The sequence below is a fragment of the Triticum urartu genome, chromosome 2 (genome assembly GCF_003073215.2).
Source record: "Triticum urartu cultivar G1812 chromosome 2, Tu2.1, whole genome shotgun sequence".
Classification (NCBI taxonomy): Eukaryota; Viridiplantae; Streptophyta; class Magnoliopsida; order Poales; family Poaceae; genus Triticum; species Triticum urartu.
The window spans coordinates 468,600,047-468,611,901 of NC_053023.1; the positions used below are offsets into that span (position 1 = coordinate 468,600,047).

The following is an 11,855-nucleotide window of genomic DNA, read 5'->3' on the forward strand; positions in this document are numbered from 1 at the left end:
CTCGGCAGGGCTTCGCCAAGCGCAGGGAGACGGAGGAGTGTCACGGGAGGGAGAGGGAGAGGACAGGGGCTTGGGTGAGGCTGCCCTCCCTCCCCCACTATATATAGGGTGCCTAGGGGGGCGCCGGTCCTAGGAGATCCAATCTCCTAGGGGGGCGGCGGCCAAGGGGGTGCCTTGCCCCCCAAGGCAAGGGTGGCGCCCCCCACCCCTAGGGTTTCCAACCCTAGGCACAGGGGGAAGCCCAAGGGGGGCGCACCAGCCCACTAGGGACTGGTTCCCCTCCCACTTCAGCCCATGGGGCCCTCCGGGATAGGTGGCCCCACCCGGTGGACCCCCGGGACCCTTCCGGTGGTCCCGGTACAATACCGATTACCCCTGAAACTTTCCCGATGGCCGAAACTTTACTTCCTATATATAAATCTTCACCTCCGGACCATTCCGGAACTCCTCGTGACGTCCAGGATCTCATCTGGGACTCCGAACAACTTTCAGGGTTACCATATGCTTATATCTCTACAACCCTAGCGTCACCGAACCTTAAGTGTGTAGACCCTACGGGTTCGGGAGACATGCAGACATGACCGAGACGCTTCTCCGGTCAATAACCAACATCGGGATCTGGATACCCATGTTGGCTCCCACATGCTCCATGATGATCTCATCGTATGAACCACGATGTCGAGGATTCAATCAATCCATATACAATTCCCTTTGTCAATCGGTACGTTACTTGCCCGAGACTCGATCGTCGGTATCCCAATACCTCGTTCAATCTCGTTACCGGCAAGTCACTTTACTCGTGCCGTAATGCATGATCCCGTGATCAACCACTTGGTCACATTGAGCTCATTATGATGATGCATTACCGAGTGGGCCCAGAGATACCTCTCCGTCATACGGAGTGACAAATCCCAGTCTCGATTCGTGCCAACCCAACAGACACTTTCGGAGATACCTGTAATGTACCTTTATAGTCACCCAGTTACGTTGTGACGTTTGGCACACCCAAGGCACTCCTACGGTATCCGGGAGTTGCACAATCTCATGGTCTAAGGAAATGATACTTGACATTCGGAAAAGCTACAGCAAACGAACTACATGATATTTGAGCTATGCTTAGGATTGGGTCTTGTCCATCACATCATTCTCCTAATGATGTGATCCGGTTATCAATGACATCCAATGTCCATAGTCAGGAAACCATGACTATCCTTTGATCAACGAGCTAGTTAACTAGAGGCTCACTAGGGACGTGTTGTGGTCTATGTATTCACACATGCGTTACGATTTCCGGATAACACAATTATAGCATGAACAATAGACAATTATCATGAACAAAGAAATATAATAATAACCATTTTATTATTGCCTCTAGGGCATATTTCCAACATCCCTCACGTACTGGTTTGCCTCTTTCGTTTCACCTTTTGTTTTCCTTGTTACGAATTTTTAAAATCATAACTAATTTGAAAAATTGGTTCATCGATTTGAAACGAAGTTCCAAATTCAAAATGTTTGGAAAATCTGAAAACAAAAGTTCATGAATCAAAAAATGTTCATGCATATGCAAAAATGTTAGTGAATAGAAAAATATTAACAAATTCAAGTAAAGTTTACGAGTTCAAAAAATTTCATGAATTTGAAAAAATGTTAATGCATTATAAAATATTCAAGAATTTGAATAATGTTCACATCTTAAAAAAAATTACGAATTTAAAAAATGTTGGATGATTTTTGCAATCTCAAAACATGTTCATGCAAATACAAAAAATGCTCGTGCAATAAAAAAATCATAAATTCAAAAACGATCATGAATTTTAAGAAAATTGTGAATGGAAAAAAACTCGGATTCCAAAAATGTTCATGTGTATATAATAAATCTTCATGAGTTCAATTTTTTTCATGAATTCCAAACCAATTCTCAAATTTTGAAAACTATCCATGAATACAAAACCTGTTTGGATTTTTTAAATCATGACATTTTAAAAAATGTGAACAATTTATGAAATTCAGATTTATTTTGAAAAAGCACAATATTTTTGAAACTAACAATTTCTGAAATTTCAAGCATGTTTTTAAAATAATGAACAAAATTTTGAAACATGATTTTTTTAAAAGATCAATTTTTTTGATTTAGTTGAAATTTTGCAAAAAAATAAAAGAAAGGAAAAAACATGGAAGAAAAAGAAGAAAAAAACCGAAAAAAATGAGACATAGAGAAAGAAGAAGGAAACAAAAGAGACATGAAGAAAATAATAACCCAGAAAGAAAACCATTACAAAAAAATGTAGGAAAAAGAAAAAAAAACATATGGAATCTCCTAGAAGCAGATTGAAGTTTCAAAAACCGGACGAAAAACACTCTCATGTCTCGACTGATCCCTTCGCATGTGGTAAGGAGTCGTCCTACAGGAGCACCCTCAGTATGCAATCGCTGTCTTACGCGTTGCTGTAAGCGATATGTGTCAGTTATGGAAATAGGATCCTCACGAGTGCTTGTAATTAGCGCCTTCAGCGCTGGTTTGGAACTGGCGCTCGCTTCAGCAACACTTGGGCCGGCCGCTTAGGATAGTTTCTCGCCTGCGCTTGCCCGTCCACTACCTTCCCTAAAAAAAGCAGAAAACATGACTTGCCCTAAAAAATCCTCATTCGTTGCTCCCATTCCAGAAGAAAAAACAATAGTGGTTGGTTCTGATAAAACATAAGTTTTTTCTAAAAACCAAATGTGAATTTTGCAAAGTCGTGAAGAGGCACCTGTTTTCTAAGAAAACCTGAATATTTGAAAAACGTTCACGATTTTGAAAAAAATCATGACTTGTTTTTAACAATGAATTTTCATTTTTTTTGATGAATTTTAGAAAAAGTTCACAAATCTGAGAAGAGTTCACAAACATGGAAAAAGTTCATGAAGTTTAGAAAAACACAGTTAAAAAGTTTGCAAAAACAAAAAAAGGAAAAAACACAAAGAAAAGAAATAAAATCAGAAAACAAACCGCGGTCGGAAGCTCGTAGAAGATTCACAAAACCGCTTGGAAGCATTTAGAAGCTTTCACAAAACCGGATGGTTGATGTTTATGTAAAAGAACGCAACCTATATGGGTCGGCCATTCCTTTGTAGGTGTGCGCGATGTACAGAATTGCTTATAAATAGCGCCTTGAGCGGCAAATAGGAATTGACAAACCGAAGAGAGGTGACGGACAAAAGGACGCGCCGACGAATGAAAAAAAATGAAAAATAGTGAGGACTAGAACGTATTTAAAAAACACACTATCACAGTTCAGGTAGGTGTCTCTCAGGCTCTACAAAATGTCCTGCAAAATCACCATGTTATCTCTACTTTTTTGCTAAAAACTACCACCACGAGTTAATTACTAATCGGGCTAAAATTAAACCCGATGTGACAACATTTGCCCACCGGTCAGTTCTACGTGGCGCCACAAGGTCAACTTTGTTTGGTTGACCGTTAAGTTGAGCGTTATGACATGTGGGACCCACATGGTTGTCTTAATAAAAAAATCCACTAGTTTAGTCACCCAGCATCAATTGAGCCTCGATGCCCCGATCCAGCCCCGATGCCCAATGTTCCTCGAGGTGATGGCCTCGCACGAGGTGCCCAAAAGAGTGCCCCTGCCGCCATCGACGAAAAAGAGGCTCTCCGGCAAGTGCAGAGCCTTGCCAAGCCAGTCCACGACCACCATCTCCGGCTTAGCAGCTACCGGGGAGGTGGCCCACATGAACGGTTCCATATTGATGTAGCTAATGAGCCCCTCTCCGAGAGGAAATGAACGACACCACGTTGATGCCAACCACTTGTTGCTGGACACGGGAAGTGTGTGAAGTGGCGAGGGCTCTGCTAGTGCGGATGAGGTCACAGATGTCCCTTAGCATCGAGCCAATTGAGTCGGGCTCCAGACGGGACGACGGGTTTGCGGGGAGCACGTCGTTCCGTGTCCGTCACCTCCAGTAGTTACGGTTGCCATAGCGGATGCAACTTCAGCGGTGAGGGGAGAACGACCACGTGGATGCGTCCGTTCTGCAGCTGCCACTGGAGCCGAAGCACAAAGTGTTTGAAGGCACCGTCTGTGATCCATGCCTGTCGGCGTCTTTCATCTTGGTGAAGACAGTCAGGTGGGCCTTTGAATCCCGGCGGCGGCCTCCTTGCGGCCGGCTGTAGTGGCCGTCAGCTCCTCCCTCCGTCAAGCTTACACTGCCACTCGCCGTGACCACATGTACTGGGGTGCCCACAAATTTATTAAAATGTCATAGAGATAATGGTTGACTCTGATGGGTGGGGCCCACATACAACTTGACGGTCAAACTACTCAATGCCGTGTCAGACTTGACAGATGGGCCACCCCTGGGCTGTCATAATCCGGCTTAAAATGCCTGAATCGGTACCTTATCAAAAGTGATAGTTTTGAGCAAAAACAAAAATACAAAAAATGGTAGTAGTTTCATAGGACTTTTTGTAGCGTGGTAGGAGTAGTTATGAGGGTCACTTTGCCCGAATTGTGGTAGTTTTTTCTGTTAAATTCTACCTAGATAGATAGGGAGACCTGCGATATAAGCTCGTACGATACTGTCAACGACGTATGTATATTCCCCGCAAAAGAAAAAACGACGTATGTATATTCCCCGCAAAAGAAAAAACGACGTATGTATAAAGACAAGAGTGTCAATTTAGCTCGGTGGAGTTGGTAGGGAGTCCAAATCCGATTGAAGCCCCAAGGGAAAACGAAACAAATGTCTAGGACGCCCTGGTCCGTCGCGCTAGACAGGGATCCCATAGCAGCTAGGACGCGCTGGTCCGTGGACACTGGACATCAAACAAGGAACAAGTGCACAAATCCAAATTGCAAAAGTCCTGGTCCTTCATTGTTTCCCGTGGAAAGTACGATTTGGGAGGGAAAGGACATGCAAAAAAGTTGGCCCTTCATTATTCCACGTGGATTGTTTGTAACTACTCACTTCGTTCCTAAATATAAGTTTATGTAGAGATTCCACTATAGACTACATACGGAACAAAATGAATGCATCTGTTTTTAAAATGCATCTACATACATCTGTATGTGGTTCATAGTGAAATCTCCAGTGGCGGAGCTTGAAAGAAAATTTTGGGCGGGCCAAAGGGTGTTTTTTTTTTCTAATTCTGAATCTTACAAGATGAAGTCAGCAGATTCTGAATCATAAGCACATACAGAGATCTGAGAGGATGGGGAATTGGAGACGTTGTGCGTCTGTGTACGGTGCGAGTATGAGACGAGAGGGGATGGGCGTGCTGTGTGTTGCGTGGACTGGGCTAGGAACTAGGAACAACACATAGGTAAAAGAATTTGGTGAAATTCCTGGGCGGGCCATGGCCCTGTTTAGTCCTAACAGAGCTCCGCCCCTGGAAATCTCTACAAAGACTTACATTTAGGAACGGAAGGAGTATATCTTTACATATACTTACAAGACAAAGTATTGTTAGTAGATGTATGTCTATCTGCAACTGTATTTTTTTTAACCGAGACAAAGATTTGTCTCACTAATTAATTAAGAAAGAAAGAGTTTATAGTCCATTACATCGGCTCCACAACATAGCCCATCATACAAGTACGACGCCGTCAAAAAATAGGATTACTCTCTCAACATGACAGCGCTCAGGTGCCTAGCCCCTGCGGGGATCCATAGTCTTCCCTGTCCTGGATGAGCTTCAGAATGTAGAAGGGGTGATTTACTATAAATTACAAATTTATATGCATGATCTCACGAAAATTATAAACTTATGTGCATGTGCAATAGTCTTTCCCACTGCATTACTTGTCATTATATGAGTGTTAAACCCTGTGATGATACGGACTTTTTTCTAGTCTTTCCTACTACACTAGTGAACTAGTACCCATGACTGATGGTCTGATGTTATATAATACTTGGATACATATGTATGTTTTGTAGCTAGATGAGAAAATGCAAGTAAATGACTGTCCTTAATCCTGAATACCACCCTATACCTACCTATCTGCTCAGCTCGACCTCATGTTTGTGTTATGGGGCTATTGTGCCTTCGTGTGTTGTTGGCCACTGACCTGCACAATCTGTCTATCCATCTTAGATCAGAATTGTATGCCATTGATGTTGACTCGTGATAAGAGGGGTCTGGACCGAGTTTAGTTGGGTGTCAAATTGGATGGTATCATATCGTGTGTTTGCACGTGGCTACACATGTACAATAACTTTTTTTGATTTATATAAAATATATCCCAATATATATGGATTTATTATGGTAGACCAGCCCACCCAACTTTAAATCCCACTAGAGGCTAACGCGCGCTTCGTTGCACTGTTTTTCACTCGTGGGAATGGAATTAACTCTTTTTTCTCTAGCAGGTTATTGTAGTCAGTTTTTTCGTTATAATTTTATTTGTGTTGGCTTGGGTCATAATTATGTCATGGCGGCGTTTTTTTATTCGTATACCATGTTGGGCTGTTTTTAGAGTTGGTATTTGTTCTAAGAAGACAGTAGAGTTACTTGATGCATGCTTGTGGACCTGTGGTGTCCTTGCATGTTTCAGGTTCAGTGTCAGCCAGTGGTGATCGTGTAGCTCCTTGGGAGTTCCTATTCCATGCTTAGACCATGGAACTGCTGCTATAACGCTCACATTGTTCGGTCCATGAAGCTCTTGCCCGCTCGGCTCGGATCCCTGCTCCGCTTACTTAGTTTTTTTCCTGCTCGCTTCAATTCTAGCTTGAGAAAAACAACTTATTTGAAAAACTTCGCTGAATCAAAATATGTTCACTAATATTTTTAAACATACTGGATTTTAAAAATGTTCCAAATTAAAAAAGAAATGTAAAAATTAGTCAAACAAAAATGAAAAAAATCATTATTTTGTACACGAGTTGAACCATCCATCATCATTATGTTGTGAGAAACAGTGTTTCATGAAAATAGACTTTCACTCCACTTTATATATAAGGACCGACCACTGCCAAACAACAAATTATTCAAGTGCAAGGAAACTAAAAAAAAGGTCTATGACAACCTCTCTTTATTCGCTAAATAAAACCTCCCTTTATTATAAAGCATCGACCATAGCAGTACAACAAATTATCCAAGTGCTAAGAAAATGAAAGGAGTTCTACCAAGATCCAAGGCAATGGTACATCACATGCCCAAAAGCGAAGAAAGAAAATCGGTACACGACTCAGAAATAGTGTTTTGGTGGGAAGCAGAATGATATGTGCCGGTGAAGAAGGACCCGCGCTATAGGACGTACAAGCACCCTCCATCATTGCAAGTTTTTTGACCGCTTGGTAAACACCCTCCATCATTGTGGACTATCAATAGTACAACAGATCAATAAATTACTTTCGCTAAAAAAGGATAAATTAAATCACCTTCACAAATATTCTCAAAAGAAAAATCACGTTCACAAATAAAACAGGATTTACATGTACAACATATCAATTAAATTACATCCACAAATAAAAATGATTACATGACACATCTTCCTCCTCGAACGTATATTGAACAGCTGAACTCGTAGACGTACAGAAGTAACACTGGACTAGTTTATTAAGGCTCGCATTATTCGGATTTTCGATGCATGGTAAAAAAAATTAGGCGGTGCAGATAACGTGGCAGCACCACATCAGTGCAGTCCATGGGTTGTTCATCGTAGTAATCCAAGATCAATCATCACATGATGGAGCAGGCATCCGATGGGTTCTCCTCCGTGAACCATGGTGGCGGCATGAAGCAGGGTTGCTGCGGCGGCCAGGTGGGCGGCGGCCAGCAATTAGCAGGCGGCTTGCCGCAGCCACAGCCACCGTGAGAGGGGTGTTGCGACTGCGAGCACTTACAGGGCTCCGGCTTGGGGGGGTCCGGCGGCGGTGGGGGAGGCGGTGGCGGCGGGGCCGGTGGCTTTTCGGCAGGGCAGCAGTGACACTGCTGCGGAGGGCAGTTCCACGGCGAGCTCTGGCACTGCATAGGGTACGGCACCGGGTACGGGTATGGCACGAACTTGTATGTTGGTTTGGCCGCCGGCGGCGGCGGCGGCGGCGTTGTTTTCTTTTCCGGCTCAGGGCATGGTTTGGCCTCAGGTTTGCATGGTTTGTGCTCAGCCGGGCATGGTTTGGCCTCAGGTTTGCATGGTTTGGGCTCAGACGGGCATGGTTTGGGCTCAGGTTTGCATGGTTTGTGCTCAGGAGCCGGCGGGCATGGCTTCGGGTGACATGGACATGGTTTTGGCGGCTCGGGCGGAGGCGGGCATGTGCATGTGCATGGTTTTGGCGGGTCAGGCGGAGGCGGGCATGTGCATGCGCATGGTGGTTTCTTTGGCTTGTCTGGGCATGGGGGCGGCGGCGGCGGCGGTGGCGGCCATTGTTTTACGATCTCGATCTCCTTGACGGCCTTGCAGGCCTTGCACCAGATCTTTTTGCAGAGCTTGTCCGCGTCGAATTTCCCACGGACGATCACCCTGTTGTCCTTGTCCTCGTACTCAATCTTCTCGATGCAGTAATCCTCTGTTACACGCAAACACGACTTGTTAATTGCATGAATCCTCTTATGATCAATCTTACGTAAGAAGAACTGTTATGTGCAGTTTCATCGAAAAGCACTACAAATAGCAAATCTGGAACAATTTCCTTGTTTTGAAGATACCATTCCCAGTGCAAGAATGGGCCCTGGTTTTACCTTTGAGACACTCGAGGACATTCTTGATCTTCTTCTTGCAGCGGCAGCATTGCAGGTCTACCGTAATCACCAGTATACTCATCTGCAAAAAGTCACACAGATGAAAACAGCCCGGCAAAGCAATCATAGTTTTTTTTAATATAAATTGTATTTTCATTTGATCGTTATATCGCACCGACCGAAAACCTGCAATCCTAGCATGTGTCCATCATTTCTGAAATTTCTAGCTGCTCTGCTCAGCAACATATCGAATGCTTTTGAAAATAAGAAAAACTAGTAAGTGTCAACATTGCTTACATGCTTACCTCGTGGATTAGCACGAATAGCTCTGCAGCAACTAAAGGAAAAACGTCTAGTGGTGGTGGTGGGGTCGATAAAGCTCACCTCTCAGCTCTGGAGCATGAAGGTTGCAGTGCCCATGGGCGAGTGGAGAAACGGAGGAGGATGAGCAGGGAGAGGTGAACCATGCGTTCCTTTATGTTGGGGGTACGCCGAAGGCTGCCAAAAAATGGTGATGTCCCGTCTGGTCCGTCCGATCGCGCCTCCAGTGGAAAGGACGATTTGGTCGTTTTCAGATAGTTCCTCTCGTTTTCTTGCTTTTCTGCTCGGTTCAGAAGTTCCTTTTGGCTTACGAAGAAGGGATTAAGATCTTGCCGATCCCTCTTCAGTGTGGTTGTTTTCTTGCTCTCCCTTCGGTTATGAGGGTACACGGCAAGGCAACAGTAATCCTGACTCGTGTCTAAATCTAGTCCTCCCACCCAATGGGAGAGAACTCAGAAAACACAAAGCAAAATTTGACTAGTATCCAAGTGAAAATCCTTGATCACCTGCTCCTCCGTGCGGCTGCCACCCGCAACATAATCGCCGCGTCCTTCCATGGCGCTCGCGCTGCTCGTGCTCGATCTGTAGAACAATTTTCGAAGCTTGGGTTCAAAACATTGTGGCCTTGGACTGATTCGTTCTGATCCTTTTTCTTCTTCTTGCTGGTGCACTCGGGCTTTAGCGCCACGAGCTGCCGAGTCTTGTTTTTTTAAAGAGACATCAGAAAAGGTCTTATATCTACACGTTAGCCTCGTCTCTAAAAAAAACTTAGGATTTCTTTGCCTTCCGGCGGCGCCACCACCGATCCGCCTCGTCTCCGGTGGCCTTAGAGCCATGACGGCGCGGTGGATCTCGGTCTTTGCCGGCGGGAGGGCTCCGTTTTTAGATGTTTTTTAAAATTTTGTTAGGGTTTAAGTCCTGCTTAGAAAGACGAGACAACGACGGCTACCTGAAGATGGAATAAGGTCTTTCCCGCCTAGCCCCTGTTCCAGTGATGTGTCTAGCATCATCGATGGACGTGTGGAGGTTGGATCCTTCCGATCTACGCTACTCTTTATCGGTGGCGGTTGCTCTTCTGTTGCGCTGGTCCTATGGAGTCTTAGTACGACGACTTTTCGAATGTCTACTATAACAAGTTTTGCCCTGCTCCGACAAGGGAGGGACAATGACAGCGGCGCGCCTTCGGCTCGCTTCAGTGCTTGTAGTTATCGCTAAGTAGTCTATGGACCTGGATGTAATCTTTATTATTTCTGGTGTTCGTTGTATTGCCATGATTGAAGATAAGTAGATTGGAAGTTTTATCAAAAAAAGAAGAAAATATCTTATATCTGAAATTTATCAAGATAAACAACGGCCAGTATAATAAAAGGACAATTGGACGTACAGAGACTGCTACTCCCTCCGTTCCAAACTAAGTGTTTAACTTTGTACTAATTTTAGTACAAAGTTATATTAAGGTTGATACACTTATTTTGGGACACAGGGAGTACAAAATAGAATTACATTGCAAAATGTATTAGCTTTCTTCTTTGATATGATCGTATGCTGCTCGTCAGAGATTGAAAATTACAATGAACCAACATTGAAGAAAAAGGACACCTACAAACATCTTGGCCATACCAGAATTAAAGACTGCAATAGCCACTTGCCTTTTGAGACGAGATCTATTAATCATTGAAGAAGCATTCGTTGAAGCATCATCCCACGCAGAGCAACTTGCATTCCATCACCACCGGTAGAAGATATCAAAATCTTTGCACAATGGCTAGCCAATTGCTTTCACTGAAGGACACACCAACTGTCAAGATGTGAAGAGAACAAATAGATCTGGGACACCAACTCTCACAGGCCTATCGACGAAGCCGGATGGCAAGGTAGAGAGAGACTGTCGGATGTGGGGCTCCGGCTAACCCTTAAGATTCGAACACTGGGGTGTGCGCGAAGTCTTTCCCTCCTACCGATCTACGCTCTAACTCGCTAAGATCTTGCGGACGAACTCGACGAACTCGCAACACGGAAAGACACGGGGTTTATACTGGTTCGGGCCACCGTTGTGGTGTAATACCCTACTCCAGTGTGGTGGTGGTGGATTGCCTCACAGGCTGATGACGAACAGTACAAGGGAAGAACAGCCTCCTGAGGTTGAGGTGTTCTTGTGCTTTCGGACTTGTGTGTGTCTCTGGGTCTGATCCCCTCTCTCTCTACTATGGTGGCTAGCTCTACTTATATAGGCCCTGATCCTCTTCCCAAATATTGAGCGGGAAGGGAGCCAACAATGGCGGGCTAATTTGAAGGGGGGCAACTAGTACAAGCTATCCTGACAAAAGGTAGTCTGCGCCTGTGAAAGGCTCTGGGGTGACGCCGTCTTGGGCTCCGCCTTGCCGTCCGCCTGGTCTTGGTCTTGTTGCACCGAAATGGCAACCTTTGCCTGAAGCCTCGGTACTCCGCGGCTGCGCTTGCCTCCTTTGCACTAAAGGGGAAAGAAGGACGCTGCGCGCGCTGGCGCCCGCCTGGCGCCCGCCTGGTGTCGATCGTCATGGCTTACGTCACGAGAGCCTCGCGAGGTTTGCCCCGCCTTGATATCTCCGCTCCTCGTGAGCCTGCCTGGCCAGACCACTCCAGAGGAGGTCTTGCGTCGTCCGCCTCGCGAAGCTTGGCCTCTCGCGAGGGTCTTGGGTGCCTTGTTAGTGAAGGTGGGCCGTACAACCTGCTGGCTCAGCCACGCCGTGGGCCACAGGCAGGCAGGTCTGGGGACCCCCGTTCCCAGAACATCGACAGTAGCCCCCGGGCCCAAGGTGCGCTCGGGCTTGGCTTCGCAGCGAAGCCAAGGGTCAAGTTCGGAGCACCGCGAGCC

General features: G+C 45.3%; 1 protein-coding gene across 3 annotated transcripts; it reads right to left on the reverse strand.

The window, feature by feature from the left end:
* Positions 1–7,371: 7,371 nt before the first annotated feature.
* Positions 7,372–9,244, reverse strand: LOC125537948 (protein PYRICULARIA ORYZAE RESISTANCE 21-like). 3 transcript variants are annotated; one of them, XM_048701262.1, is made up of 3 exons: positions 9,065–9,244; positions 8,681–8,762; positions 7,372–8,508 (listed from the first exon to the last, which is right to left on the reverse strand). In XM_048701262.1, the coding sequence occupies exons 2-3, from the start codon at positions 8,760–8,762 to the stop codon at positions 7,682–7,684; spliced, it is 909 nt and encodes a 302-aa protein (XP_048557219.1). In that variant the 5' UTR covers positions 9,065–9,244; the 3' UTR covers positions 7,372–7,681. The 3 variants fall into 3 exon arrangements, with proteins under 3 accessions (XP_048557219.1, XP_048557220.1, XP_048557218.1); XM_048701263.1 differs by having other exon boundaries at positions 8,978–9,150; XM_048701261.1 differs by having other exon boundaries at positions 8,986–9,145.
* Between the last annotated feature and the right edge of the window lie 2,611 nt (positions 9,245–11,855).

Excerpts from the sequence above, each read along its gene's own strand:
- LOC125537948 (XM_048701262.1), bottom strand. The coding sequence starts at position 8,762 with ATGAGTATACTGGTGATTACGGTAGACCTGCAATGCTGCCGCTGCAAG. Across the intron at positions 8,509-8,680 it reads TGTCCTCGAGTGTCTCAAAG|AGGATTACTGCATCGAGAAG; the intron begins GTAAAACCAGGG and ends TGCGTGTAACAG.